Source organism: Erpetoichthys calabaricus, chromosome 9 (assembly GCF_900747795.2).
Source record: "Erpetoichthys calabaricus chromosome 9, fErpCal1.3, whole genome shotgun sequence".
NCBI lineage: Eukaryota > Metazoa > Chordata > Cladistia > Polypteriformes > Polypteridae > Erpetoichthys > Erpetoichthys calabaricus.
Genome location: NC_041402.2, coordinates 33,512,632 through 33,539,056, shown reverse-complemented (window position 1 = coordinate 33,539,056; position 26,425 = coordinate 33,512,632). Strand labels below are relative to the sequence as shown.

General features: G+C 38.4%; 1 protein-coding gene across 1 annotated transcript in view; it reads right to left on the bottom strand.

The window, feature by feature from the left end:
- Window positions 1–7,773: 7,773 nt before the first annotated feature.
- tent4b (terminal nucleotidyltransferase 4B) overlaps window positions 7,774–26,425 on the bottom strand; it is a 44,644-nt gene continuing 25,992 nt past the window's right edge. Inside the window, exons 3-12 of the mRNA XM_028809264.2 lie at window positions 19,909–19,955; window positions 19,412–19,532; window positions 19,195–19,302; window positions 16,573–16,701; window positions 16,279–16,492; window positions 11,546–11,672; window positions 11,092–11,195; window positions 10,710–10,879; window positions 9,580–9,723; window positions 7,774–9,357 (exon numbers count right to left, since the gene is read on the bottom strand). Coding sequence (XP_028665097.1) covers window positions 9,202–9,357; window positions 9,580–9,723; window positions 10,710–10,879; window positions 11,092–11,195; window positions 11,546–11,672; window positions 16,279–16,492; window positions 16,573–16,701; window positions 19,195–19,302; window positions 19,412–19,532; window positions 19,909–19,955 — 1,320 coding nt within the window. The 3' untranslated portion in view covers window positions 7,774–9,201. The remainder of the gene's footprint in view (window positions 9,358–9,579; window positions 9,724–10,709; window positions 10,880–11,091; window positions 11,196–11,545; window positions 11,673–16,278; window positions 16,493–16,572; window positions 16,702–19,194; window positions 19,303–19,411; window positions 19,533–19,908; window positions 19,956–26,425) is intronic.

The following is a 26,425-nucleotide window of genomic DNA, read 5'->3' as shown; positions in this document are numbered from 1 at the left end:
CTCACAGGAGCCTGTCCACAAACAGTGAGTGATCATAGAAGAATAAGACTGGTGAGGGAGACCACCAAGAGACCTCTGAAGGAGTTACAATCTACAATGGATGCGATTAGAGGAACTGTGCAGACAAATATTGACTAAGTGCTTCAACAGTCATATGTTTGAGTGAGAGGCAAAGAGAAAGCCACTGCCAAAAAAGCAAAAGTGCATAAGGAAGACTCTGATGTCAACTAGAAGAAGGTTCTATGGTCTGACAAGATCAAAATTGAACTTCATGTCCTTTAGACTAAATGTCATATCTTGTGTAACTCAAATACTGCACATTATCCCAAACACACCATCTCTGTTATGAACAATGTTGATGGCAGCATCATACAGTGAGGATGATTCTCTGCCACTGACCCTAGAAGACTTGTGAATGTAAAGTGGAGAATAAGTGTAGCAAAATGCAGGCAAATCCTGAAGGAAACCCCAGTGCAGTGTGCAAGAAACCTGCAGCTTAGGAGAAGATCTGCTTCAAGGTAAGACAGCCAGAGGTGTCTTGAGCTGAATACTTATACGATTGATTATTTTGTGCTTTATATTTGTAATTAATTTCAATCAGTTTGCAGAGATCTTCTACCACTTTCACATTAGAGAACCATTTTCTGTTGAACAGTGTCAAAAATCCAGATAACACTTTAGTTTAGGTACTGTAAACTGCATTTATTTCTCATTTACTCTTATGTAACAAGAGCTTAACAAAGGCTTATTTTAGTCTTTGCAACACTTATAAAACATCAGTAGATGAGTTATTCATCGCTGTGCTGTGTGGCATATTGACATGATATTAAAATTACTTGTTAATATGATGGATTCACAGATCTTAATATGTAATAGCAAGAGAAATGTGTCTCGGTCAAGTCACCTCAGACCACTCAAAAGTTAAGTGTTGTTAGTAGGTCACATTGCTGAGATGAATTAACACTTTACTGAATGCTGTGTGTTATAAAGACCTAAAGAACTGTATGTTAAAGTCTTCTTGTATATAAACGCCTACACGTGGAAATGTGTGTATGTGTGTCTGTCCAACCCGGAAGTGAGAGGTGGTGTTGGGCTAAGGTCTCCACCTCCAAGGATATGCAAGCGAGGCCAGCACGTCAGCAAAGTGAAACATCCGAAGAGAGAGTCACTCGCTTATCTGCTATTACAGAAACGTGGCGAGTGCATTGGCAAAACGGTATCCCTTTTACTTTTCCTCCTGCCGCTAATACACAAGCGAGGCGAGCACGTCAGCAAAACGAAACCTCCGAAGAAAGACAGTAGCTTAGCCGCTAATGCACAATTGATGCAAGCACGTTGGCAAAACAAAACCTCGTAGGACAGAGATGTCCAAAGTAGTTCTTTTCAATTACGTGACATCTCTACATTTCAGTTTTTTTCTGACGATATAGTTTCTAGGACCCCGGGCTTTTTGCAGCATGGGCTTACACAACTAGTGTTACATAACAGAAAATTAGTAATAGGTGAATTTGTGCATAAAGTCAGTCAGTCATTTTCCAACCTGCTATATCCTAAAACAGGGTCACGGGGGGTCTGCTGGAGCCAATCCCAGCCAACACAGGGCGCAAGGCAGGAACAAATCCCGGGCAGGGTGCCAGCCCACCGTAGGGCACACACACACACACACCAAGCACACACTTGGGACAATTTAGGATCGCCAATCCACCTAACCTGCATGTCTTTGGATTGTGGAAGGAAACCTACGCAGACACTGGGAGAACATGCAAACTCCACACAGGGAGGACCTGGGAAGCGAACCCGGGTCTCCTAACTGCAAGGCAGCAGCCTACCACTGTGCCACCGTGCCGCCCAGTACATAAAGTGTCCAAAGTAAATCCTCTTGTTATATGAAAATAAAATGTGAATTCCCGTAGGGTGAATGGTTTTTATAGCCACTAGAGTTGTGGTGGGTACTGTTTTCAGTGCTGGTCATCTTTGCTTTGGTGAGGGTGCTGGAACTGGTGTAGTAGACAGTTGTGCACAGGAGATGCCCTTGTAATTTAACAGATCTGGTCATTTTTTTGCAAGGAGAATTGGGCAAAAATCACCAAGTCCAGATGTGCCAAACTGATAGACTCTTACCCAAAAAGACTGAGTGATCTAATAAAATCAAAAGGTGCTTCAACTAAGTATTCGTTTTGGTGGTGTGCACACTAATGCATCCATGTTTTTGTATGATTTTTTTTTCCATTTCAGATTTGTTTACACCTACTCTGTACAGATTGCAATTTTACATTAAAGGTGGAATAAGTTGATTTCACTTTTGTATTACACAATTTGTGATTTTTCACAGTAAGACTTTTTATATCCACTGTAAGTGTCCTTATTCCACTGGCTCATCTCACGTATGATAATCAGTGGTTAAGGTACAAGTTGTGACAGACTGCTGGAGCCAACCTGGGCCATCATACGCTTCAGCTATAAAGAACAGGATTTTACTGTCATTTTCATTTATATATGACATAGAAAATGCATTTCTTTGAAAGCGTAGATGAGTGCCACTCAAATCATCTTCTGCAAGTCATACAAATACATAAGGATGCAAGTCTTTAAATTACTACTACTTACTAAAACTACCAACATCTTGCAAAGTCTCCATCATTCTGAGCGCGGTGATCTCAACAAATTCTTTTACAACACACAGTGAAAGTCTTAATGTCCTTGTACATTTTTACACTTTGCGGCCTAAAACACAGTTCAAGATGCATTAAGTCTTTGATTTGATCTTAATGAAATCTTCATAAAATATTCAAAGAGCAAATTCAATCAAATCATTTTGTTCACCAGTCAGATGTTCTAATAAACTAACTATTATGGTTACTATTAATAAATATACTCCCTGACTTTTGGTTGCTTTGTACTGTGTGAATATTTTTTAGTAACAGGCCTAGTATCACCTCAGACATGATCAAACAGTCCAACTGAATTTTGAAGAAGTGCCATTTAGTTGTGCGGAATAAAAACCTTCAGACTTCTCTGAATCCGAATCCCTGTTATGTCTCATTTAAGAGAATTTTATAACGTAGATGTGTTCATGCTAATGGTGTCAGTTTTGCCCTGTTTTCATGCTGTCATGCAGACTTTGGTTTTAAGAAGGCTTTCCACGCATTTTCTGTTGAATCCTGTGCAGGGTTTTATTCACACCATATCACCTCTGCCTTTGATCCTCTCCCTATCCAAACCTAATCTTCTTCTCCTCCCAGGTCTTCCTATACTTTGCACCATCCATTAAAATCTTTACAAAATTTCCTACTGATACAAATAATCAGCACACCATAAAGAGATGTACCACCAAGTTTACTGTGAACAGGGTGCTATCAGAATAATGTGTAGTTTTGGTTATTAATAAGTGTCAGGACCAAAAGGTTCACCAGACTACAAAGCAACGTCCCTCTTTTTTGCAAAACGTAATACCAGCACATCAGTTTTGTTTGTTAAAAAACAACCATTGCTCTCATGTTAGCATCCCATCTCTGCCACATTTGTGGCGTAGTTGATTTGTGTACTTTTTCTACTAAATCGCATTTTGAAGTCTCTTAGATAACCTCCCTCAACATTTCCCATAAGACACAGCTACCGCCATGAGAGGAAAGGCCTAATCAAAGCAACATCTTGCTGTGCAGAACTGCCTGTTTGACAATGATGGAGCAGATAGCAGCTCAAAGATGTCCAAAAGCGTTCTTACAGTCATCAACCTCTAATCTATTTAAAAACGTTTGCTGCTTCATATTCGCTTAAATATATTTTTTTTTAAAAAGTGATTGTTCATTTGAAAAATATTTTAATCAGCTAAACCACTGTTAAAAGATGCAACTTCTTTAGTTACCAGTAATAAGGCAATACTTGAAACCCAAGCAAATTTGAATTTGCTATGACAAAAGACATGGCAACAGGGATTTGTTACTTCCAGTTGCTAAATCATTTAAATTGCAGAATGGATATACTTGGAACTTAACAAAAATGTACTAAGTGGAAACACACTCACAAAATCCTATATTTGAGGGAATTTGCTGTAAAAACAGATTTAGTATATGTGGCTTTGTGTGATATGTTTTGAAAGAGTCACCGACACACACAGCGCTGTTGGGAGCAGACGTTTAAAATTTTTTTTTTGTAACATTGCTTTTCTTTTGTTTGCCAAGAGTGAGGAATGTCAGTACCCGACCCTCACAATCACCTTTGTGTTACTGTAGCCTACCACGGCGCTCGGCACAGTGACTTCCACATTTCCCCCCGACATGAACATTGACAGTTGCTGCATTGAGAATAGTGCTTATGAGGCAGACATCTTTCCTATCCTTCCACTTGATCACAATCATTTTGACTTTTTGACACACAACTGCTGTTCACACGACCAGAGTCATCAGGCATATCACAGCAGTTTGGTCATACAGTGCCATATGTATCAGTTTTCTTTTGAAGCAAAATCTCAGGCAGTTCAGGTTAGGTATGGAAACTGTCCACCGTAACACATTAACCTTGGTCAAGCAAAGAGTCTGCCAGTGACAGCACATACTGTATGATGCAATGAGGCCGTATTGACTGTACTTCCCATCTGACTTGCTCTACCAGTGTAAAGTATTGAGTTCCAGTGGTACCCAGACCTTGCTTCACATAGCATGTAAAACTTTACCGAATTGTGCCTGTTTGGATGCGATGTACTCTACCCAAGACAGCCTTCCCTTGTAACCCATGCAGACTTTCGTCAATACTTCATCACAAATGGGAACACATGCCTTCTGGATGTTTTTGATGACTGCCTGATACACATCCCATAGTTTGTATAGTTTCAATGCTGGGTGATTAGCTTCACCATAGTCATGACCATTAGCAAAATCCAGGTATCCACTCAAATTTTATAATGAGTGAAAAATGACACTCATAAGTTTGCGAAAAACAGGTACAGTGGAACCTCGTTTTGCGAGTAACTTGGTTTACGAGTGTTTTGCAAGACGAGCTAAAATTTTTAATAAATTTTGACTTGATAAATGAGCGAGGTCTTGCAATACGAGTAGTATGTATATGCTTTGTCTGCCGAGTGTCATGTGATCACAACTAACCAGAAGGTTCTTCTCTTTCGCTGCGGGATTGTGGGCAATCGTCTCTTATTCTCCGTCTGAGTCGCCGTGCCTCACTCATATAGTCAACATCAGTACGAGCGTATAGTTTACTACAGCATTGTGTGTGTGCGTGTGACGTGCAAGTCCCTGTCATGCGCCCCAAAACACGAGGCTGAGTCTCAGTACTTTAGCAACACCAGCTTTATTCAGCTTGAAACAGCAACAGTGCAGTTATTAATTGTAGCGGGATCTGCCACTCTCCTATACACAGACACAGCAGTCGGGCAGGATCATGGCCAAGTGATACTGTGCCCTGCGCATTTATAATGTTCCTTGTTCCTTGTATCACCCATCGATGGCAGGCACTTATAGCATGTCCGCGATCTTTTCGGATTCGCTTTTACGGTGAACTGCTACAGCGCTGGGAGACTGCGATTGTTTTGGGACGCTGTTCTGCATGTCGTCCCGTTGGGTGGAATCCCACAAGAGTTTAGAAACTCACTCACACCAGCCATGATTCTTTTCAAAGATAAAGTGCAGGTTAATTTGTTTTATGTATTTTTACTTTATATTTTGTATTAATCATTTTTATATGAATAGTTTTGGGTTGTGGAACGAATCATCTGAGTTTCCATTATTTCTTATGGGGAAATTCACTTTGATATACGAGTGCTTTGGACTGCGAGCACGTTCTCAGAACGAATTATGCTCGCAAACCGAGGTTCCACTGTATTTGTAACAACTGGCTTGTGGACCACTACCATTTCTGGACTGGTTTACCCACTATGTCCATCAGTATGAGGAGAATGAAAAACATCCACGTCATCTGCAGCGAAAGGCTGCCAGCAACTGTGACAATCAAATGGTTAACCGTGACTTTTCCGACACTGCTCAGCATAGTGGTTCGATTTAAGCAACTGTTTTTTCCACCAGGGTATTATTAACAAATCATAAATATTGTTTTTTTTGGGGGTGGGGTGGTACTTTAACCCTCAAATTGGGACCAGAGTGCTGCCGTGCAGTGGGCAACGCATCAGCACCACACTAGTTCTGATCCTCAACAGGCCTGACCCTGGCTCTCAGACGGTTTTGACTTGGGGCTTTCCCCCCCATCGCCTTTATAATGCAAGCAGCATACCTATGGGCAGATGCAGCAGAGCTACTCCCGCAGAGAGCAGAAAGGAGTCCTGTCTATCATCTCTGAGGTAAGTGACATTTTTTTGTTTGTTTTTTTTTTAATATATATGCAGTGGCTAAAGTGCCAATCCTGCCACCAACCCCAATGATTTCCCTGCAAGGTTGGAAGGCCGCATGTAGGGGCAGGATGCAGTTTAACATCATGAGGTCACTGAAAAGTGGTAAGTGGTGTGTAGTGCTCCCGATATCTATGCAAAAGGATGAAGGTCCAAGTCTTTAGAGTCCTGGTGCCTCCTGTCTTGCTATATGGTTCTGAGACATGGACATTATCCAATGACCTGAGACGAAGACTGGACTCCTTTGGTACTGTGTCTCTCCAGAAAATCCTTGAGTACCGCTGGTTTGACTTTGTGTCTAATGAGCGGTTGCTCATGGAGTCCCGAATGAGGCATATGACCTGCATTGTGAGGGAGTGCCAGTTACGGCACTACGGCCATATAGCACAATTACCCAGGGGTGATCCGGCTTGCGGGACCCGAGTGGCTGGACCAGGTCAAGGAGATGCCCACGTAACACCTGGCTATGACAGATAAACAGTCATTTCTGAAGGGTGGGACTGGACTGCGTGTCTGCCTGGGGGGTTGCCAACCAGGATCCCGAGCTGTTTTGTTGTGTGGTGGGTGCGACAACGTGCTGCACCACTGCCTGCTCCCCAACCTGACCTGACTTTTAACAATTATCATCATTAGCATGATCCAAAATTAGTATGGTCCAAAATCTGTTTTTTAAGCTCCTCTGACCACTTTATTCTATCAAGTTCATATGAAAGAATATATTTCTTGAGACCAGAAACAAATGATTATCTGTTATTAAGTACATCGTTCACTTCCAACTCCAACCTTCAAAAACGGAGAAAGGCTCTAACTAAATGGAAAATTACTTCATTCCATTTATCTCAAAACCAATTTACATTTTCAATTCTGTGTTATAGAAAACCTAGACTTTTTTGAAAATAGAAGTAGGTAAACAAATAATTTTAGGAGAAAGGTTCACTGACTCAGTGTAGGTGCAGCCTTTTGGGAAAGCCATTTTTTCCACCAGTGGACTAGATGGCTAGTCAGTAGAACTGGGAATATATCCAGCAAGTGCATTTTCCATCATAAAAAATATATATTTATAAAAAATGAGACCCATATACTCTGCTCTAAGAAAACAGATTCAAATTTAAACATAGCACTGCTTATAAATAATCAAGACAACAATGTTTAAAGATTTGTTCACAAAAAAAATATATTTTAAGTGTTTTCAAATCCCGACAAAACGTTAAACGTATTATGATGATACAGAGAAGTTATGAATGTCTTTAAAAAAAAGAAAAGAAAAAAAAAAAACCGAACAGTTCAACTGCCCGAGATGCTTAATAAATAGATCTGCGAGAGGTGGTCATAAATGAGGCACATCTACTCCCTCTTTGTTCAAGTTAAGGCTTTTAAGCCTTATGGAAAAATAAAAATATCTTTTTTTTTTTTTTTTAAACTTCTAAAATTGTTTTGTACTGCCAAGATGCTACCAAGCTTTCTCAAAAGAATAAAATTTTCATGTGCACCCATTTAATTAATTTAAAATACTCATTTTACAATTTTGCAGTGACAAATTTCAGAAATCCTTATAAACTTAATAGCAGCACAAAAGTATTCAGTCAACTCCAGATAACTAAATCAAAACAAAGAATGGGCACAAGGAGACAGTTACACGGGGTGGCACTCTAATGCATTCTCTGAAAAAGAGCACCAAGTGAAAAAGCTGACACTCGATTGCCTGATGACCACACTAAGGACAAAGGCAGTTGGTCTTAGTGCAGTGAAAAATCATAAGGCTGTATTGCCGTATTTGATTTTAGTGCACAAACTAAAGTGGTATCTTGCATCCAGGTTTGAAGGAGGGAGCTTCAACAGTAAGGGTCACAAACTGTCTACAAACATATTTCAAAAGTGCTATAGCACTTTGGCAGCATGCTTATGAAAAGGCAATCCCATCAGCACTGGTACATCTGCTGCCAGCACCCATTGTCATTTCACTGACATTTGGTCATAATCATTAGTTGCAGATATGGCATAGTTGGATATTAAAGGCAAGTGGAGCTTTGAGTTTTGGAAGAGAGGAACCGTATGAATTACTATTATTACAAAACCCGAAGGTTACAAGCATCTGTACTGTTAGGCTGCTGTTAGTTTCTAATTTTTTAGTGTTTTTTTTTTGTTTTGTTTTTTTTTTTTTTGTTTGTTTTTTAATGAAACACAAAAATAAATGAAGGATTATGGGCTCATTCTTCTCACCTGAGTAGAAAAATGGTGTTTAAGGTATGACAACATTTTCTGAATGACTGCTGGTCAGCTCAAAGGCTGAACAGTTTTAAGGTGACCTTAGAGATGAGCTGCACCATTTTATACTGTGCCACAACAGCCAGCTGCTTCTGTGAACTTGGAAACTATCCTGCAGGCATCCCTAACTGTGAGAAAGTGCACCTTAACTTTTCATTAGAAGTTCATAAACAAATATCATTTGTATAATCTGTATATACATAAAACAGTAAATATGCAAAAAATATTAAAATCTTCATGCACAAATTATATTCCTATTCTTGCGGACTGCAAATTTTTTTTTTTTTTTCCCCTTGTTTTTAACACCCAGGCAGGCACCGACACATTACATTCAGTCTACAGCCCGTTTAGGTCCTCGGTGCATAACAAGTTAACATACAAGCAGCATTTGCTGAAGTCCTTCATTCTTCCAGTGCAAAGCTGCAGTTTAAAAAAAAAACACCCAAGAACGCATGTGGACAAATATTTCATCCTCCTCTTCTATAAAAGTCTTGGAACTAGGTGTCCAACAGAAGAACTATAAGGAGACCTGTAGCAGCTGGGGGACAGGCAGTCAACAAGTCAGGTATAATTATAACCCTTCCCTATCTGCAAAGCTCTTCCAAGGCAGCATCAGGTTTGTGTTTCCGTCGCTTGCTGTTGTACTGCTGGTGAGATTTGTTGCTGGCTAGAATGCTGGAGTGGCTCAGCGTTTGCTGTTCCTGAATGTATTTAATTGATGAACGAAATGGTCTTGAGTGCTAAAGGAAAAGAGAAAACATTTTTAATGAACACGAAATGGAGTGAAGCAACCATGTTTACAGTCTGCCAAACTGAGTCCACCATCAAGAACATAAACATTATCCGCAGAGTTAACAGTTATCATAACAGAAGCTGAACAGTTTAACTGGAAGCATTTCTCTCATAGAAGTACGACTGTCCTGATAACCAATGCAGTATAACAAATAATTATCACTACTGACCTGTGATTTATTGTTAGGTATGCCTTGAGAGCTGCCTTGGGTCTTCCCTGTCAAAGTCTGTGAACTGGATGTAGTATCCCTGCTCAGACTAGAATGTCTGCTACCCAGAGGCTTCTGTGTTTTACAGGGAGTTCCATCAGAGTCCTGGAAATACAAACAGAAAAAATGAAAGCGCTGAATCAAATAAGGCTCAACTGACAACAATGTTTCTAAACTCTTTTACAGAAATCCTGGCTTGCATTTTTGTTTTAAAATTACAGTGAAACACAGCAGTATTGAATGTCATTCCTCATGGTGTTAGGCTAGGGTTTGCTTGGGGATATGCCTGGTTGAGACATATATAAAATTTTGCAGTCCCTTCAAAATTCTAGGTCAGTTTTGAACGTTGGTCTATTTTTATGATTATTAATTGTACAGAATCGACTATAAAAACAATCAAAAATTCATGGGCTACAATTATAGCACACTTAACACAAATTAAAAAACATCAGTAACTTTAAATTTAAATAAGTGAACATCTTTTACTCAGTTTCCATAAAGTAATGCTCCATGTGCTAGTCTTCCAGACATGTTGAAGCTGTCTGCATTGTTTCTTTGATCTGACTGTGTTCTGTCAGTTCTAAATTCAATTTCAAATCAGGCAATCAATTACAGGAGAACAGTAGTAATGGCTCCTATATTATTAAACTTTAATATTAACTTTATGTGATGCTCAAAGAAGAACTCTTACAATATGAGTAACGATAATGCTGTTTGCAAGTTTAGCTTTTATATATATATATATATATATATATATATATATATTATTACACACACACACAGAGAGTGTCTAAGTAAATTTAATCAAAACCCCCTGCCATATGGTAAGCCAGAAAGGAACACACAGCATTAAGCTAATGAAATGGCTCTGTTTACAAAGTTTCAAACCTCTCATTATTATAGTCTTGTTGTCTTATTTAATTTATAAACAGGAAAAGGAAATTAACACATTTAATGTGTTAAAACTCAACACATCTATATATTACAGACTAAGATGCAAAGAACAGCTCAAGAATCACAAGATAAACATACTGTCCCATCTACATTTGGAGACAATACTAACAGTTGTTATAAGGAAGGAAAACACTTACAGCATCACTGGAGCTTGACATTGTGGAGGAAGATGAGTAAGAAGGCAAACCCGAGGAAGAATTGGAGGAGTGTTTGCTTTTTGACTGCCCTGCTGTAACTAGCTCTTCTGAGACATTGTTGTTGCATTTGTCAAGCTGCTGCGGTTCAACTAACAATGTTACATCATTACCTGCACATAAAAAAATAAAAGAATACTCAAGTCTACTGATGTACAAGCACAACCTCATACGAGTTTTTGCTTGCATTTCTGTTAATTTCATACTGACAAATATATATTACCATAATCATGACTTTATGTCCTTGAATATCTTAGTCATTAAAATTAGCTATGACCCATCTATTAGTATCTTAACAGGCTGAACCAGGAAGAAAAGAACTTACCATTAAGTGCTGCACCACTCGGCACTGGTGAACCCCATGTTTTAGTAATCCAGTCCCGGTACTCTACTACTTCTTGGGTTACTCTTATAATGCGTCCTAAAATGCTTTTCAGATGACAAAATATAAAATTAGTGCTAAACTGACATCACCACACAGCCACAGATGCAAACATTAGGAAAAGACTGCAGGACAATTCACTATTTTCAATCAACCAACAGACCTGGATAAAACCACTTTACCCAGTTGGGCCTGAGGAGCACTATGGTATAAGCCTTGGTTTTGGTGGAGTTTTTAACTCTGATCAGAATATGCCCAAATGAGTTCTGAATAAGTAATATGAAATGTAAACTAGGATTTTATTGGTCAACAATTTACAGTATATGAAAGAGACCTACCCACAGAAAGCATTTTGAAAAGGAAAATAAACATTTGGTGTCTAATCCAAAACTAATACCTTTCAGATTCAGTGTTTGGATAACATCTGGCAATTGGAGAAACAGCATGATTAAGGACAATGTACGCATAATCAAAGGCCTGCTTCACCTGCATGGCTCCATAGGAACTTCTTCCAACGTCATTACCTGCAAAAATAAATAACTCAATGTTTTGCTGTAAGCAATAATTACAACAGTAATTACAGCATCTTACATTCAGAATAAACCTTAGAAATATCACACTCTAACTTGAGTGGGATGATGAAAAACATTTAGATTTTCCATCCTCCAACATTTTCTCCTGACACATTGGTGAGAATGAAGATAAAACATATTTCATAGCAAATGCACCATATTAAGTGGGGATGTCATTTTTCTTTCCTTTTCAGTTTATTTTAAATAAATTTAACTTAAAGAAAATGCAAAAGTATAAGGTGTTATTATGTAGATGGAAACAGGCTATTGACTAATTATTTTTAATTTTCTTCAGCAAGGCTGTCAGTAGTTGATATCAGTGTGTAGGTTAATAAAATTCTAATTAAAATTACCCTTATGATACAAATCTAATTAAAGGCCAATGTAATATAGTAGTTTAATTGCTTTATTCTGCTTTACTTACCGTAACAATTTCAATTTTGAAACAGTAAAGCTTATGAATGCATTACTATGAAAATCTAAAGAGTGCATTTAAAGAAAATCTAAACAGTATATAACAAGATCATGAGTCACTTTCACCAGTGTCACTGACATGCCCACATGAGTTATTGGTCAGTAAATACAATTAGCAAAACACCAATGCCAATTCATCTCGCTCATAGATGCAGGTTTCCACATTAAAAATTCATATAAACGTCTCTTATGGATTTATATATATGTTAACCTCAAGTTTTTCCCTCAAAGTTCTTGTGAACCTAATTTCATTTGCTGAATTCTATATAAAAAAATATACGTTTTCATCTATTATAAGTAGTCAGGTGAGGTTGGCGAGCATGCACTGGTACAGTGTGTTGCTGCATCCAACACGTGACAAAACAGCTTGGGATCCTGGTTGGCAATCCCCCCAAAGGCAGACACGCGGTCCAGTCCCATCTGTGAAATTATTATCTATCTGCCAGAGCCAGCTGTTTCGTGGGTGTCCCCTTCGCCTGATCTTGCCACTCGAGTCCTCAACAATGAGGATCCTGTGAGCCGGATGACCCTCAGGGAATTTGACCACATGGCCCATCCAGGTAAGCGCTTGGAATGTTTATAAGCCCGGGAAACTTCAAGGTTAGTAAAAGTTTCTAAGAATTATCCAGTCTTGAAGATGTGTTAACAAAACATCTGAAACCTTCAGACTAAAGTCCACAAAATGTCTTGGTGTCCAACAAGTAGTGTGAGGATAATCATTTCAGTGAACCAATCATAAGACTTTAGCAAATGACAAGTGAAAATAAGTCTAGTCAGTAGTGCTGAGAGGATTACTGGTTCATACCGAAAACCATTTATTTTTGTTATGATATGGATTTTTCTTATACCGCAACACCGGTTTAAATAGCCTAAACAACATTCAGAACGTGGCGCAGCGGGAAACTGTTTAAGGGAGGACCTTTTTCACTGCTACACCGCTAAACACGCATGCAACGGAGTACATGTGTTAGTGGAGGTACTGAGCGGTGAAAATAGACAGAGAACATTCTGAAACTGAAGCTGTAGCAGACAAAGTTGAACATGATGACACAGAAGAACTTTTGCCGAAAAAAGGAGCCGTGTCTGTTGTCTGGAAATACTTTGGTTTTAAAAGGTCGGATGTGGACCAAATATCTATTTACTGCAAATGCTGTCGAGCTAAAGTTGTCGGCTGAGGCAGCAACCAGAGCAACTTGCTGCACCACCTTAGCCGCAAACATGCTTTGGTGTACCATTAATGTATGGAACTAAGATTGGCACCCTACATGTCCTCAGGTAAAACTGAAAAAACTAGAGGACACTCGAGTCAGACATCACTTGTAGACGCGTTTGCTAGAGGTACTGCCTACAACAAAAAAAGCAAGCGGTGGATCGAGATAACCAACGCCATTACAATCCAAATAGCTAACGTGTCAGTGGACAGAAATTGTTAACATTAACAAAAACTGTAGTTGGTTTACAAAAAATATTTACTATTTATTCCTTTTCCAAGACATGTTCAGTGCAATACAACTTTTGACAAGCACCTCTGGATATTTTACTAAGTCTAAATGCCTCTTTGGATGTTTGAAAATATGTTGTCAAAATTATAGTTTAAGCTGTTTGCAAAATGTGTTCAGTAAAAAGGTTCTATATTTTGACTGCAACTGTCATGCAATGTGATTCCTTCTCTTCATTAGTGCCACTTTATGGGGCCAAGCAAGCCTGTATTAATACTTGTGTGCACATTAAAATGTTTTTTGTACAATTCTCACGACAGTGGAATAGGTTATTCTTAGCTAGTCTACTGCAGTAATTGCAGTGGAAAATGTGGTTAACATCCACTCATGCATGGGGAAAAAAATACTACTGAATACAGTGAAACCGGTATAAAAATACCGTGATACAGAATTTTGGTCATACCGCCCAGCACTACTAGTCACACAAGTTCAGATAAGGATTTTGTGCCCTTCGCACAAATAGTGAACAGATTTTGAAATAAGGAAGCTATTGGATCCCTGCTGTTTTGCATTTCATTCTACTTTTTATTCCTCTTTGTGATTCAAGTACACTGTATATAATTAAACATACAACTGCATTTATGACTATTAGATGGGGTGAGATTTTCTTTTGTAAATCCTATTGAACTCATAATTTCCCCAATAAGGCAGGGGTATGGTATGGTCTTGCTGAGGAGCCGTGGCATTAAACTAAACTAGAAGCATTTTTGGTGACAAATCAGCTATAATATACAGCTACTGTCAGCCACTATAGCAAAAAAGTATGAACAAACAAACAATACTTCAAAACTACAACAACATATCGGTAACTTTTGCTAATCACTAATATGAATGCCCTCACTAATTCATGCAACAAAATTTAATCAAACCAGTTACAAAATAATGTTGTAATTGTTTTTTTTTTTACCCAATAATTTTGCTTAAGACAAACGTTATGATGCAATTCTACTGTGTTTCCCCGAAAATAGGACCTACTCCTAAAATAAGCCCTAGCATGATTTTCGGGCTGCTCTGTAATATAAGCCCTACCCCAAAAATAAGCCCTAGTCAAGATCGTCAGCTGAAAAGTAAGGCGCCTAAGGCCGGGTTTATACTTCACGCTAAAATACGGCGAGTGTGCCCAAAACATCCATTAAATTCCGAGGACGCCTTGCCACAATAACTCTGAATAGGATGTTTAATGATTACATCCACCAATTCGGGGATGTGCCCATTCCAGCAGCATCGGCGCAAGACAGAAACAAAATCCCTGGACAGAGCATCAGCTCATCGCAAGGTGAATACAAGCACACACACATACATTGGCGTCATTGTAGCTTCACCAAATCCCCAAACCTTCATGTCTTAGGATGGAAAACTGAGCCCACTGTGGAAACCCACCAGGAAAACATGCAAACTCCAGGCAGGGATCACAAGGGACGTGACTCCCTGCGAGATAGCAGTGCTACCGCTCTGCCACCATGCCACCCCATATGTGTAACTATAAACAGTTGTGGTGAGCAGCTGGGGGTGGTACCCAGCCGGGACACCCGGAAGGACCAGAAGAGGGACTACGCCTCCTCCGAACCACGAGATGGCAGCCACCCTGGATGGTATGGGGACCACGGAAACAGAGCTTGGAAGCTGAACCCTATAGGGGCCCGTGGTCACCGCCGGGGGCGCCCCGATGCCTGTGGAGCCCTGGCCCTCAGCACTTCCGCCACACTCAGAAGTGCTGGGGGGAAGAAGACCAGGGACACCCGGAGTGCTTCTGGCTGCACAGCCAGCATTTCAGCCACACCTGGGAGTGCCGGCGGAAGGTTATCGGGAGGCACCTGGAGCACGTCCGGGTGAGCTTAAAAGGGGTCGCCTCTCTCCATTCGATGGCCAGAATCAGGAGTAAGAGGTTGCCTGGGAGGAGTGGTGGTGCCAGAGGAAGGATTGTGTTGTGTGGAGTTAAGTGCTTTTGAGATTGTGTATTGCCTGTGGTGTTCACGGGGAAGACGTGCCCCACAGGTGAAGAAAAATAAAAGTCCTTTGTGTTTTACATGTGCCTCAGTGTGAGTCTGTGTCGGGTCGGGCGCAATACAGCATCCATAACACACAGTATTCATTATTTAAACAAAGTTAACGATTTATCTGTATAATGTACCATACATATTGTAATGCATTTCATCATGAAAGTGATAATCAAGTATAAATCTAAATGTGCAGAGAGCTGGAATATTATAAATTTAATGTGTTCTGTGTGGCGATGCTGTTGTCAGGTCAGGAGGAAGCCCCAGAAGCGCAGCTGGAGTAGCAAGAAATTCAGGGTTTGAATGTGGAGAGTTATGACAATATTCCAGAAGAAGATGACATGACTGTATTTGGATAAATGTATATTGTACATGAATAAATATAAGTTACCCCCGAAAATAAGCCCTAGTGCATCTTTTGGAGCAAAAATTAATATAAGACCCGATCTTATTTTCGGGGAAACACGGTATGCCTAATTGACTGCTTTTAATATATTTGAAAAAATTTGTTTATACTCCTATACGTCATCTTTAGGAAACTAATAGTCATACTGGTGAGAAAAGCAAATAAAGAATTCATACACCTACCGGGCTGTAAGGGGTCTTCAATATACAACATTGACGGCCTATACCCGTCTACCATGCTCTTCTGCACCTCATCCTTGGACACATAAGAACCACCATCTTTTATTCGAATGCCAGTTTTCAAGTAATTAAATTGTCTACCATAGAGTTCAAAGAACTCTATTAAAAGAACACCAATGTTGGCTTTGGGGCAGGTGGCATCTTCTCTATAATGCATCTGGAACACAGAAGCCCTTAGATTAGGACGATGTTGAATTGTCAGGTTTTTTAAATTGCTAACACAGGCCAAAAACTTACCTGCAAGAAACTGACAGCCATAAGGAAGAGACTATAAGAGCCAATACCACCAGTGAAGACTTCATTCAGATCTCTTTGTAACAAAAACTGTTTCAGCACCAACACAAGGTATGGAAGAACTGGGTACTTCTATAAATGAAAACATTGCAAAGAAAACAGATGTAATCAGAAAGCGGGAGAAGGGTGGAGCAACCATTAATGTCTTTCTTTACAATCTCTCCCAAACCAACCTACCGATTAAGCACAAAATACACAAAAATAACACAGAATAATTAGTCAAATCCTATTAGAGTACACGACAATTAAAGCAACAAAAACTGTTTTTTATGCAGACCAGGGAGGTTGTTAATAAATCCTGCACATAAGCTCTTACAGAAACCAATCAATAACATTTTGTTCAACTCTTCGGCACACATGTTACATACAAATTTGTGTCCCTAACACCTGATCATCGCTGGATAAACTGTCCTGTAAAGCTTCTCTTGATGAGAATGCACAGATCTGTTCTGCCAAAACTCAATTTAATGCAATAAAGTAATCTCAACTTCCTTGGCAGATGTGGAAATGTCATTACTGCCAGAATGCTTCTTAGAAACCATTTCTCATGCTGAAACTAGGTTCATCTGCTAGGACAGCATGGAATTCACAAATGAATTCCTGTCTCATGAAACAGCCAATTAAGTACAACTAAGCAGTACATGCTTAACTTCCATGAAGTCTGCTATAAAACATTTTTATTTTTCTCTCCCATTTAAAAGTCATCAGGAGTTCATGAGGAAAAACAGACACAAGGGTGAATCACATACTTAGCAGTAAGTAAAGTGCCCTAGATATTTGACCCTTTTATAAAACAAACTGCTCTTTTCAGCTGCATCCTAACAAATCTTTATTTAAATTGTAACACCACATTTATACAGAATTTAAAAAGGCCTCGTACGTGGCATACTAATGGGACATACAATAACAATTTCATTGTATTCTATACACAACAATGCCACTACTATGACAAATACATGACATAAGAAGTCATAAAAGATGAGAACAGGACATTTAACATTTTCTGGTTTGAAACCTCAAAATTATCAAAAACACAACTGAACGAACACATACCAACAATGCACTTATTTCCAGTAGCAAGTGTGATGGACGACCGGCTACAGACTCCGGTCGCCACCGCCAGAAGGAGCCCTCCGGATAGCATGATCGTGCCCCGAGTTCCAGCAGGGCCTCATGGACTATGTAGTTTGTATACACAGCCCTGCTGGATACCTTGGGGACCACCGGGAGTCGCTGTAGGGAGGCTCATGGGCTCTTATGTGCCCTATAACCCGGGAGTACGTCACAGTCACGTGACAGGAAGGAACGACGTGCTCCCGGGGTGAAGAAAAGGACTGTTTACCCTGACCCGGAAGGAATACGGACTTGTGGGTTTGGCCAGGAACCACTTCCGGGTCAGGGGATATAAAAGGACTGTGGGAAAGCCCAGACACTGAGCTGAGCTGGGAGGTAGGGTGGCAAGTGTCTGGGCGAGGAGGATTGGTTATTGTTGAGAGAGTTTGTGTTTATGAGTAGTGTGGTGTGGAGAGTGCTTTCTGCACGTGACAACGATAAAATAAAGAGTTGTTATACTTTTACCTGGTGTTCACAGTGGTACCTGAGGGTTCAAGAGGTGGACGACACCTCTATCTGTTACACCAGGAATAACCAAATGACTCAACAGTTTTAAAGAAATAACCATCAAATAACTGTTGGGAATAGTTTTATCTAGATAAACAGTATGATTTCAATGAAAACTAATACAGTGAGTGTAATGCTAAATCTGTCTCTGAAGAGGTCTGCAAAGATTCCCCATTTGTACAGCAGAATACCATAGACTACCTTTCATTCAGAAATTTTTCCCCTTAGGAAACTTTATTTAGTTGCTGCATCTGTTGGGGTTTTGGTACTCCAAGGAGGCATTTTTGGGACATGGCACAGATAGGCGTTGTAGCTCACCATGATGAGTTTACCCAGTGAAAGTTGAGTTTGGGGCCAAATTTTCTTCTCCTGGAAAATTTATTTAGTGCCTACATCTGCATTCTGGAAGCTAGTAAGTATACTTATTAACCAATACCCGGTGTTTTTGTGTATAAAAATTACATGCATGGAAAATATAGGCATGCACAGAGCTGCTTGCATCATTTGAATTCAATATAATCAAACTATAGTGAAATTTTAGCACCTAATAAGTCATTTAATCAGAAAATGAATTGCATCAAGAAAATTGAGGTGTTGACAGATTAACAACTTTAAAGTACAGAAAATTAGCAATAATATATGAATGGGTAAATTAAACCAATTCCAAACTTGCTGAAGAATTAAACAGAGACTGACAGAAAATAAAAGGATAAAAAGAAAGTACTACACTACATTTATCAAAAGGTGTCTCACAAAAATATGGTAATTTAAAAGAATTAGAATTAACCAAATTTTTAGTTCAGAACAGCTCAATTTGTCATACAGGAGTTAAAACAACTACAGTGGCCATTTAAATTCTAAAATTCCTCAGAAGGTTAAGAGTAAGAAAATGTCAATCAAGACAGATTGTTTTTGTTTTTAAACTATGCACATCTCTGATCTCACCTGTATAAAATCTTTAATAAGTTTTGCAGCTTTTACCCCATTTTGGACATTAAAGCTGATGTCAACCTTGACATCTGTGTAAGAATCTGTAAGCTTGATAATAGGAACCTGTAAAGACACAGATACATTTCTGAATGAAAACCACAGAAAATGAAGAGTAAAAAGATTTAAAAGGGTCTTCACTTTGACTAAAAACACCCACTATCCCTATACACACCGTAGCTTTATCCAGGACTTTAACTGAATTCTCATCAGCTATATTGTGCTTCCGCAGAGCCTCCTCCAATGTCCACAGGGGCAATTTCTCCCATTTTCCAAAAACGACAAGATCAATATCACTAAAATAAAGATAAATGCATTTAAAATAAAATGTATTTGTCTATATCATCATAAGGTTTGGTGTCAGAGATCAGGACTACAGATAAGATGAATTCAGAAAGAGATACAATCAGCCTTATTTTTGCATTTATGCACCTGAACAAGAAATTTATTCAGCAGCCACTTAAATCCATAAAAGAATTATGTTAACAGTAAAACTGACTGAAAACAGAAGTGTGTAATTCTACAGGAAAATATATGTAGGTCAATAATACCTTGAAAGAAGATGTTACTTTAACAAAATCCATTCATTATTAACAATTGCAAACTTTTGTCATTTATATCTAAAAGAATTTTGATTGAACTATGCCACCTGAATAAAACGCAGCCACCTACCTTGTTGGCAAATAAAGGCCAGTGCTGAAACTTCCAAATATCTGAACCTAAATCACAAGAAAAAAAATACATAAATAAATAGCTCATAAATACCTCCTAAGCAATGACTACATTAACCCAGAAACGATGTTTTAATTACATGAGCCTTCATACCGTAATTGTAACACAAATTGATTACTAACTATTTTTAACATTCTTTTGCATCCAAGTGCTACTGTTCAATACCAAGTGTTAGTGAAGTGAGCCCTCTACTGGTTGAAACAGAAACCAATTGCACAGGCCCTACTAAAAAGAAAAAAAAAAACTTCCAAGAGTAGTACTGCATTACAAGTTGCGTTTCATGCTCCTAAAGCAGTATATTCATGTTCCTGTCTTTCTCATATGGATATTAATTTCAGCCAACACTATATATAACAGTCACACCATATGTTGTGTATGTTCTTATTACATGAAGATAAGTAACAATGGATCATCAGGATACTCCAATAGAGAAACATACAAGACAAATAGCATCTTGAGGAGGACCAAACAATAAAATTTCAACAAAATTCCCATCTGTTCTACAGAAACCAGTATAATAAGATTGGACAGTCCCGCAAACAGATCTCATCATTCAGATTCCTAAACTTGGCATACTGCAGTTTAAATTCAGCAACACAGGAGCGCCGCAGGGGACTGTACTTTCTCAGGTCCTGTTCAGCCTATATACATCGGACTTCCAATATAACTCGGAGTCCTGCCACGTGCAAAAGTTTGCTGACGACACTGCTATCGTGGGCTGCATCAGGAGTGGGCAGGAGGAGGAGTATAGAAACCTCATCAAGGACTTTGTTAAATGGTGCGACTTAAACCACCTACAACTGAACACCAGCAAAACCAAGGAACTGGTGGTGGATTTTAGGAGACCCAGGCCCCTCATGGACCCCGTGATCATCAGAGGTGACTGTGTGCAGAGAGTGCAGACCTATAAATACCTGGGAGTGCAGCTGGACGATAAATTGGACTGGACTGCCAATACTGATTCTCTGTGCAAGAAAGGACAGAGCCGCCTGTACTTCCTTAGAAGACTGGCATCCTTCAACATCTGCAGTAAGATGCTGCAGATGTTCTATCAGATGGTTGTGGCGAGTGCCCTCTTCTACGCAGTGGTGTGCTGGGGAGGCAGCATTAAGAAGAAGGATGCCTCACGCCTGGACAAACTGGTGAGGAAGGCAGGCTATATTGTTGGCATAGAGCTGGACGGTTTGACATCCGTAGCAGAGCAACGGGCACTCAGCAGGCTCCTATCAATTATGGATAATCCACTACATCCATTAAACAGTGTCATCTCCAGACAGAGGAGCAGTTTCAGCGACAGACTGCTGTCACTGTCCTGCTCCACTGACAGACTGAGAAGATCATTCCTCCCCCAAACTATGCGACTCTTCAATTCCACCAGAGGGGGTAAACGTTGAACATTATTCAAGTTATTGTCTGTTTTTTACCTGCATTTTTTTATTACTCTTTAATTTAATATTTTTTGCTGCTGGAGTATGTGAATTTCCCCCTGGGATTAATAAAGTATCTATCTATCTAATATGAGGTGCCCATCTGACCATCACCATAGCAGGGGAGTCACATTAATAAGTCACCAGATCTGGTTGAAAAAAAGTCTTTTTTGTCATGGATAAACTAATGTACTAAGGTTTTGGGAAAGTCTGAAATATCTTCCAGATTAAAGTTCAAATATCACATTTACTAATTTGCCATTTCCACCAACACCAGAAACCACAGCCAAATTGATGACCAGCCTCCAAGTATTCTTTTGTTACAAGAATGAATGCAAAAAGACGACTTCACTAAAACATCAACATCATCAAAATTAAGTGATATTCATGTACTTGTCGGTATGAAAGATAAGAGGGTAATACTGTTGTCCCAAATACTTGTTTTGAATACTTGTTTTAGCGCAAGTCAACCCCAACCACCACCCATCTTAATACTATTTCACACTATACATGGTGCCATGACAATTTCCTCAAGTTTCTTTGATTCTTACCTACATATTTTCTTATAAATGAGTGACATTTCTTATCTTGTAATGGACTGGTGCTTGTTTTATGCCCAACTGCTGCTAAAACAGGCTCTGCCTTCCTGTGCAAGACCCTGAATTGTATTAAACAGGTTCATACACAGGACTGTGTATAACTGATTGTTTAACAAGAGTGCCTATATTGTAATACATGATTCTACTACACCTATAGTTCAGTGCAATTATGACTAAAATTAGCATTAAAGAGCAAGCGTTGCGCAAAAAAACACCCTATGATTAATGTTACCGTGAGTCAGAGGTACAGAGTTAAAAGTATATTTACAATGCTGTGGACACTGATATCTGAAATAATTTCTCTCGCCTGCCTAACTTAACTGCAGTTTATTTCGCCTGATTCAGCTGAATACTGCTAAAACGTTTTTTATGAAAGTCCAAACACAACTTAAGACAATGCTTTAGCTCTGGAGCCAGTCAAGTGCATTTTAAGCAGCATATAGGTAGCCAATAGTAACTGAACAAAGTAGAATATAATTTTTGGGGTACTGACAAGCACCAAACCACACAATAAGTTAACCTGGAGCTGGTTTCCAGACAATCAGAATATTTAATATAAAGATTATTTGAAGCTAATAAAAATTTAGAAAAAAGTACAAATTATGTGTTACATCAAGGATATTGTAGATTGTACATGGACAAATTATTTCATGTGGTGCTCACTTTAAGTTTAATTTTTCTGGTTCACAAGTTCAACAAAAAAAAAAAAAACATGCACACGTAAAATGTTCAAAACAAAATATGAAATGAATCAAACATTTTCATTAAATACAGAAAAAAACTCTTTATAATCTATTCTTGAATACAGTTTATATTGGAATTAAATATTACCCAACCAAACACTCAGTAGTGTTTACTAGATCTACTTATCTAATCCCATGTTTACAGGGAGACAGAACCCATCATGGCAGCATCTGGCATAAGGCAGGAACCAAACCAAGTCAAGGCACCAGCCTATGTGAGAGCACACTCAAACATACACTCTTGTCCTAACCTGTACTGTTCTTTAGGGTGAGGGTGGTAAACAAGATGTGCAAGGAAAAACCCAACATGGTGGAATCAGAACCAATTCTTTTTGCTGCTTTATAGGTGAATTTGGATATAATAAGATACCACAGACGGACATTATCATGTCTGTCTATTCGCATGAAACTTTTTTTTTTTTTCTTTGGTGTTTTGCATTGCACCTGAATTGTAATACCATCTACAAGTTATATTGAACATTGTCACTGGACCAAACTGTTAGAACTTTGGTGGTCCAGTGCAAATATTATTTAATTTTGCACAATAAAAAAATTGTAAAAAATAAATAAATAAATAAAAATAAAACCAATTGAAACAACTAAGAATTTGCAATTTTGAGAAATTTTCCTTTCAGAAATTGAAAGTTACACAAATCCTGCCATAGACATATTTGTGAACAATTACAAAAATCATTTTGTAGAACCCTTAATATTTGCTGTTGGGATACTTGTATGTTTTTCCTGATCAGAAGCAACAGACTATAGAGTTGTTGCTCAAACGAATTTCCCTTAGAAAGGTCTACAATGGGAACCCCTGGTTTTTCCGTTAGCAGCAAATGAGGTATGTTCTACTATAAAAGCTGATTTAGTGCAACAGTATATAAAATATTTTGAAAGTGTAACATGAAAATGCTTAAATTACAGCTGCTACAATTTGTATCTCTACAAGCAAGAACTTCACTTTAAAAACACTTTAGAAAAAGGTGGAGCCGATACACGCTGTTAAACTTACAAGCAAAAGAAAAGGACGCAATTGACTGCTATGTGAGACAACTGTTTTAAACTCCACAAAGCAGTAAAAATTAAAGACGCTGAAGACTTCTGTACTTCATTCACAGTTACTTAACTGCAATGAAAGCTGTGTTTTTTTTTTTAACTAAAAGCAAACTACATCACTCTTTTCAGAGTTAATTACTGGACAAAACTGTGTATAACACATTTTTTTAGTGATAATTGGGCTGGGCAATACATCAAATTTTCAATTCAATATTTAAGAAAATGAGCAATCAACAGGTAATATCAAGGTGTTCACCACTATGATTTTCCGTAACTTCTTCTGAACAGGAAATAAATTCTGCAAAATCTCCAGCGCTTTTTCAAGTGTGATAATGTCAGTTCTGCCCATGTTGCCTGGCAGTGATGAGCATGACAAATAAATTGAGAAAGGATCAAAAAAGGAAGAATTTAGAACAGGCAGCCTTAATTCTGCTATTTGCAAATGGTTTAGTTTTGCCCACAATGTCAGCTCAAACAGCTCAACGTCTATACATGCAGCACCTACAATATGCCCTCCCACCAACCCAGCAAAATGGGTGTCTGCTAAGGAAAGTTCTCAAAATGTTCACTGTTCCATTATATATCGTATAAGTGGACACGCAGCAGCAACTTACTGTACTGCAGAACACTTCTGCCTACTTGTACCGTCAAAATATTTGTACTTGATCAGTGTTCAGACAACTACACTAACCAGTAATTCACACCAAAAGTGATGAGTCCACGTAGAACAAGCCTTCATCCGTTCATTTCCCACAGTCTTCGCTCTATATTGAACTGTTACAAGCAGGAACAAAAACAGCAACCTTCTTAGTGTTTTGTATAAATTATTCAATGTTTATATATTGGATGTGGGGTAAACAGTATTCCCGTTTTAGTTTGCATATTTGTATTTAGAAATCCAAAAAGGAAGAAAATAAGTCCTGTATCTTAAAATAGTTTTTTATTCCTAAACTTTCGATAATCTACCAGATTAGACATACAGAAATCAAAGGCAATATTGAGCAAATGAGGTGTGGGTGTAAGGGGGGTGGATTAATAGCTCAACACATCTATACATTACAGACTCTGATATTTGCCTATATATACACACATACATAATTACATACAGTATATGCATATATAGGGAGGGAAGGGAAACTGGCTTGTTCGTCACCCGAGTGTGTGGTCATCAGCAGATGCACAAGTTTGGCAAACTTTTTGGTCGTAACCCATTTGTACGTGGTCCGAGACGTTCGTGACCGGAGGTTCCACTGTATATATAAACATATATTTGCCTTGATGCATTGAAGCTTTTAATGCAGACCTTAACAAAATTAATGTTTATGATTTTAAAAAACTTGACAACAGTATATAAGCTACACATCAGATTGTTTAACATCTGGAAGCAAAAGAGTAACCTTTAGAGAAAATGAAGTGTGCTAAATTTAACTTGATCAACTCACTGCAAACTGTTTAATACAGTGCTAAAGCATCACCCACATCCACACTGCAATGTTAAAAGTAATGGAATCTCATTTAGTTAGTTAGTTATTCTTGTTATAGGTATTTTCCTTCTTGCTGTGCTCAGTCAGGGCAGTGTTAGCAGTTTGTTGCAACATTCATTCAAGTTAGCTTTGAATCAGATTTCACCTGTTGTGCCTACAAAAGATCACAGCTGCTGCCACTGATACTAGAAAACAACAAGTGTTTATTTTGATGTTTTTTTCATTTGGATTTTGTTGTTTATTTAAAGCTATTTCACCAACCGATTATTGATTGCTGGTATAGGATTTTTTTTTTCACCCACGAAGAGTTAGTTAGTCAGTTCTTATTGTTGTGTTTTTGTGTCATAGCAGCAAACAGTTTACTGAAATAAATGGCTCACTTACTTTTACATGAGTTAATTCTCATTTACTATTTTTCTTTTGTATCCAGTACTTGAACTAAACATCATGCAATTTGTAAATGTAAAACTTTTCTTTCACAAAACCACTAATTTTGACTGAATGATTTTAGTTAAAATACTACACTTAAAGTACAGTAACAGTTAAACTTTAAAGGAGCACTATGGATGCATTTAATATGAACTTGTTAAACTCTTAAATCGTACAAAGGAGGAATACAGTACACTCAAACAATTATGTGGCTTCTATAGACAAATAGTCATAATAGTATAGGACTGTAGGTGTATCAACTGAAAAGAGCAACACATAAAAAAATCTATTTCAGTTGGTGTTGGATTTGGGTAACTTAATTACTGTTTTTTATTATATACAGTCAAGATTCTTTACTTGTCACATACATGGTTATACAGGTACAAGTAGTTAAATGTGCCATTACAGCTGCTGATTATATCTAGGGGATGATAGATACATGCTAGCTCAGTTCAACTTCATAATGAAAGTGGAGAATGCACATAGAGAAATATGGTTAAAAACTTTTATTCACTTAGTGTACAGTTATACAAATATACATTTTTTTTTTATAAAACTGATTCAATTTTGTTTGTCAACTGTGGGAATGCAGACATTTTTAAAGTCATACTAAAGAGATTAACTGGACTAATGTTTTACATTAAAACTCAAACTAAGGTTGAATTAAGTTTTGAGCACAGTATGCAAAATACTGCCAGTTTATTTAGGATGGTCACATA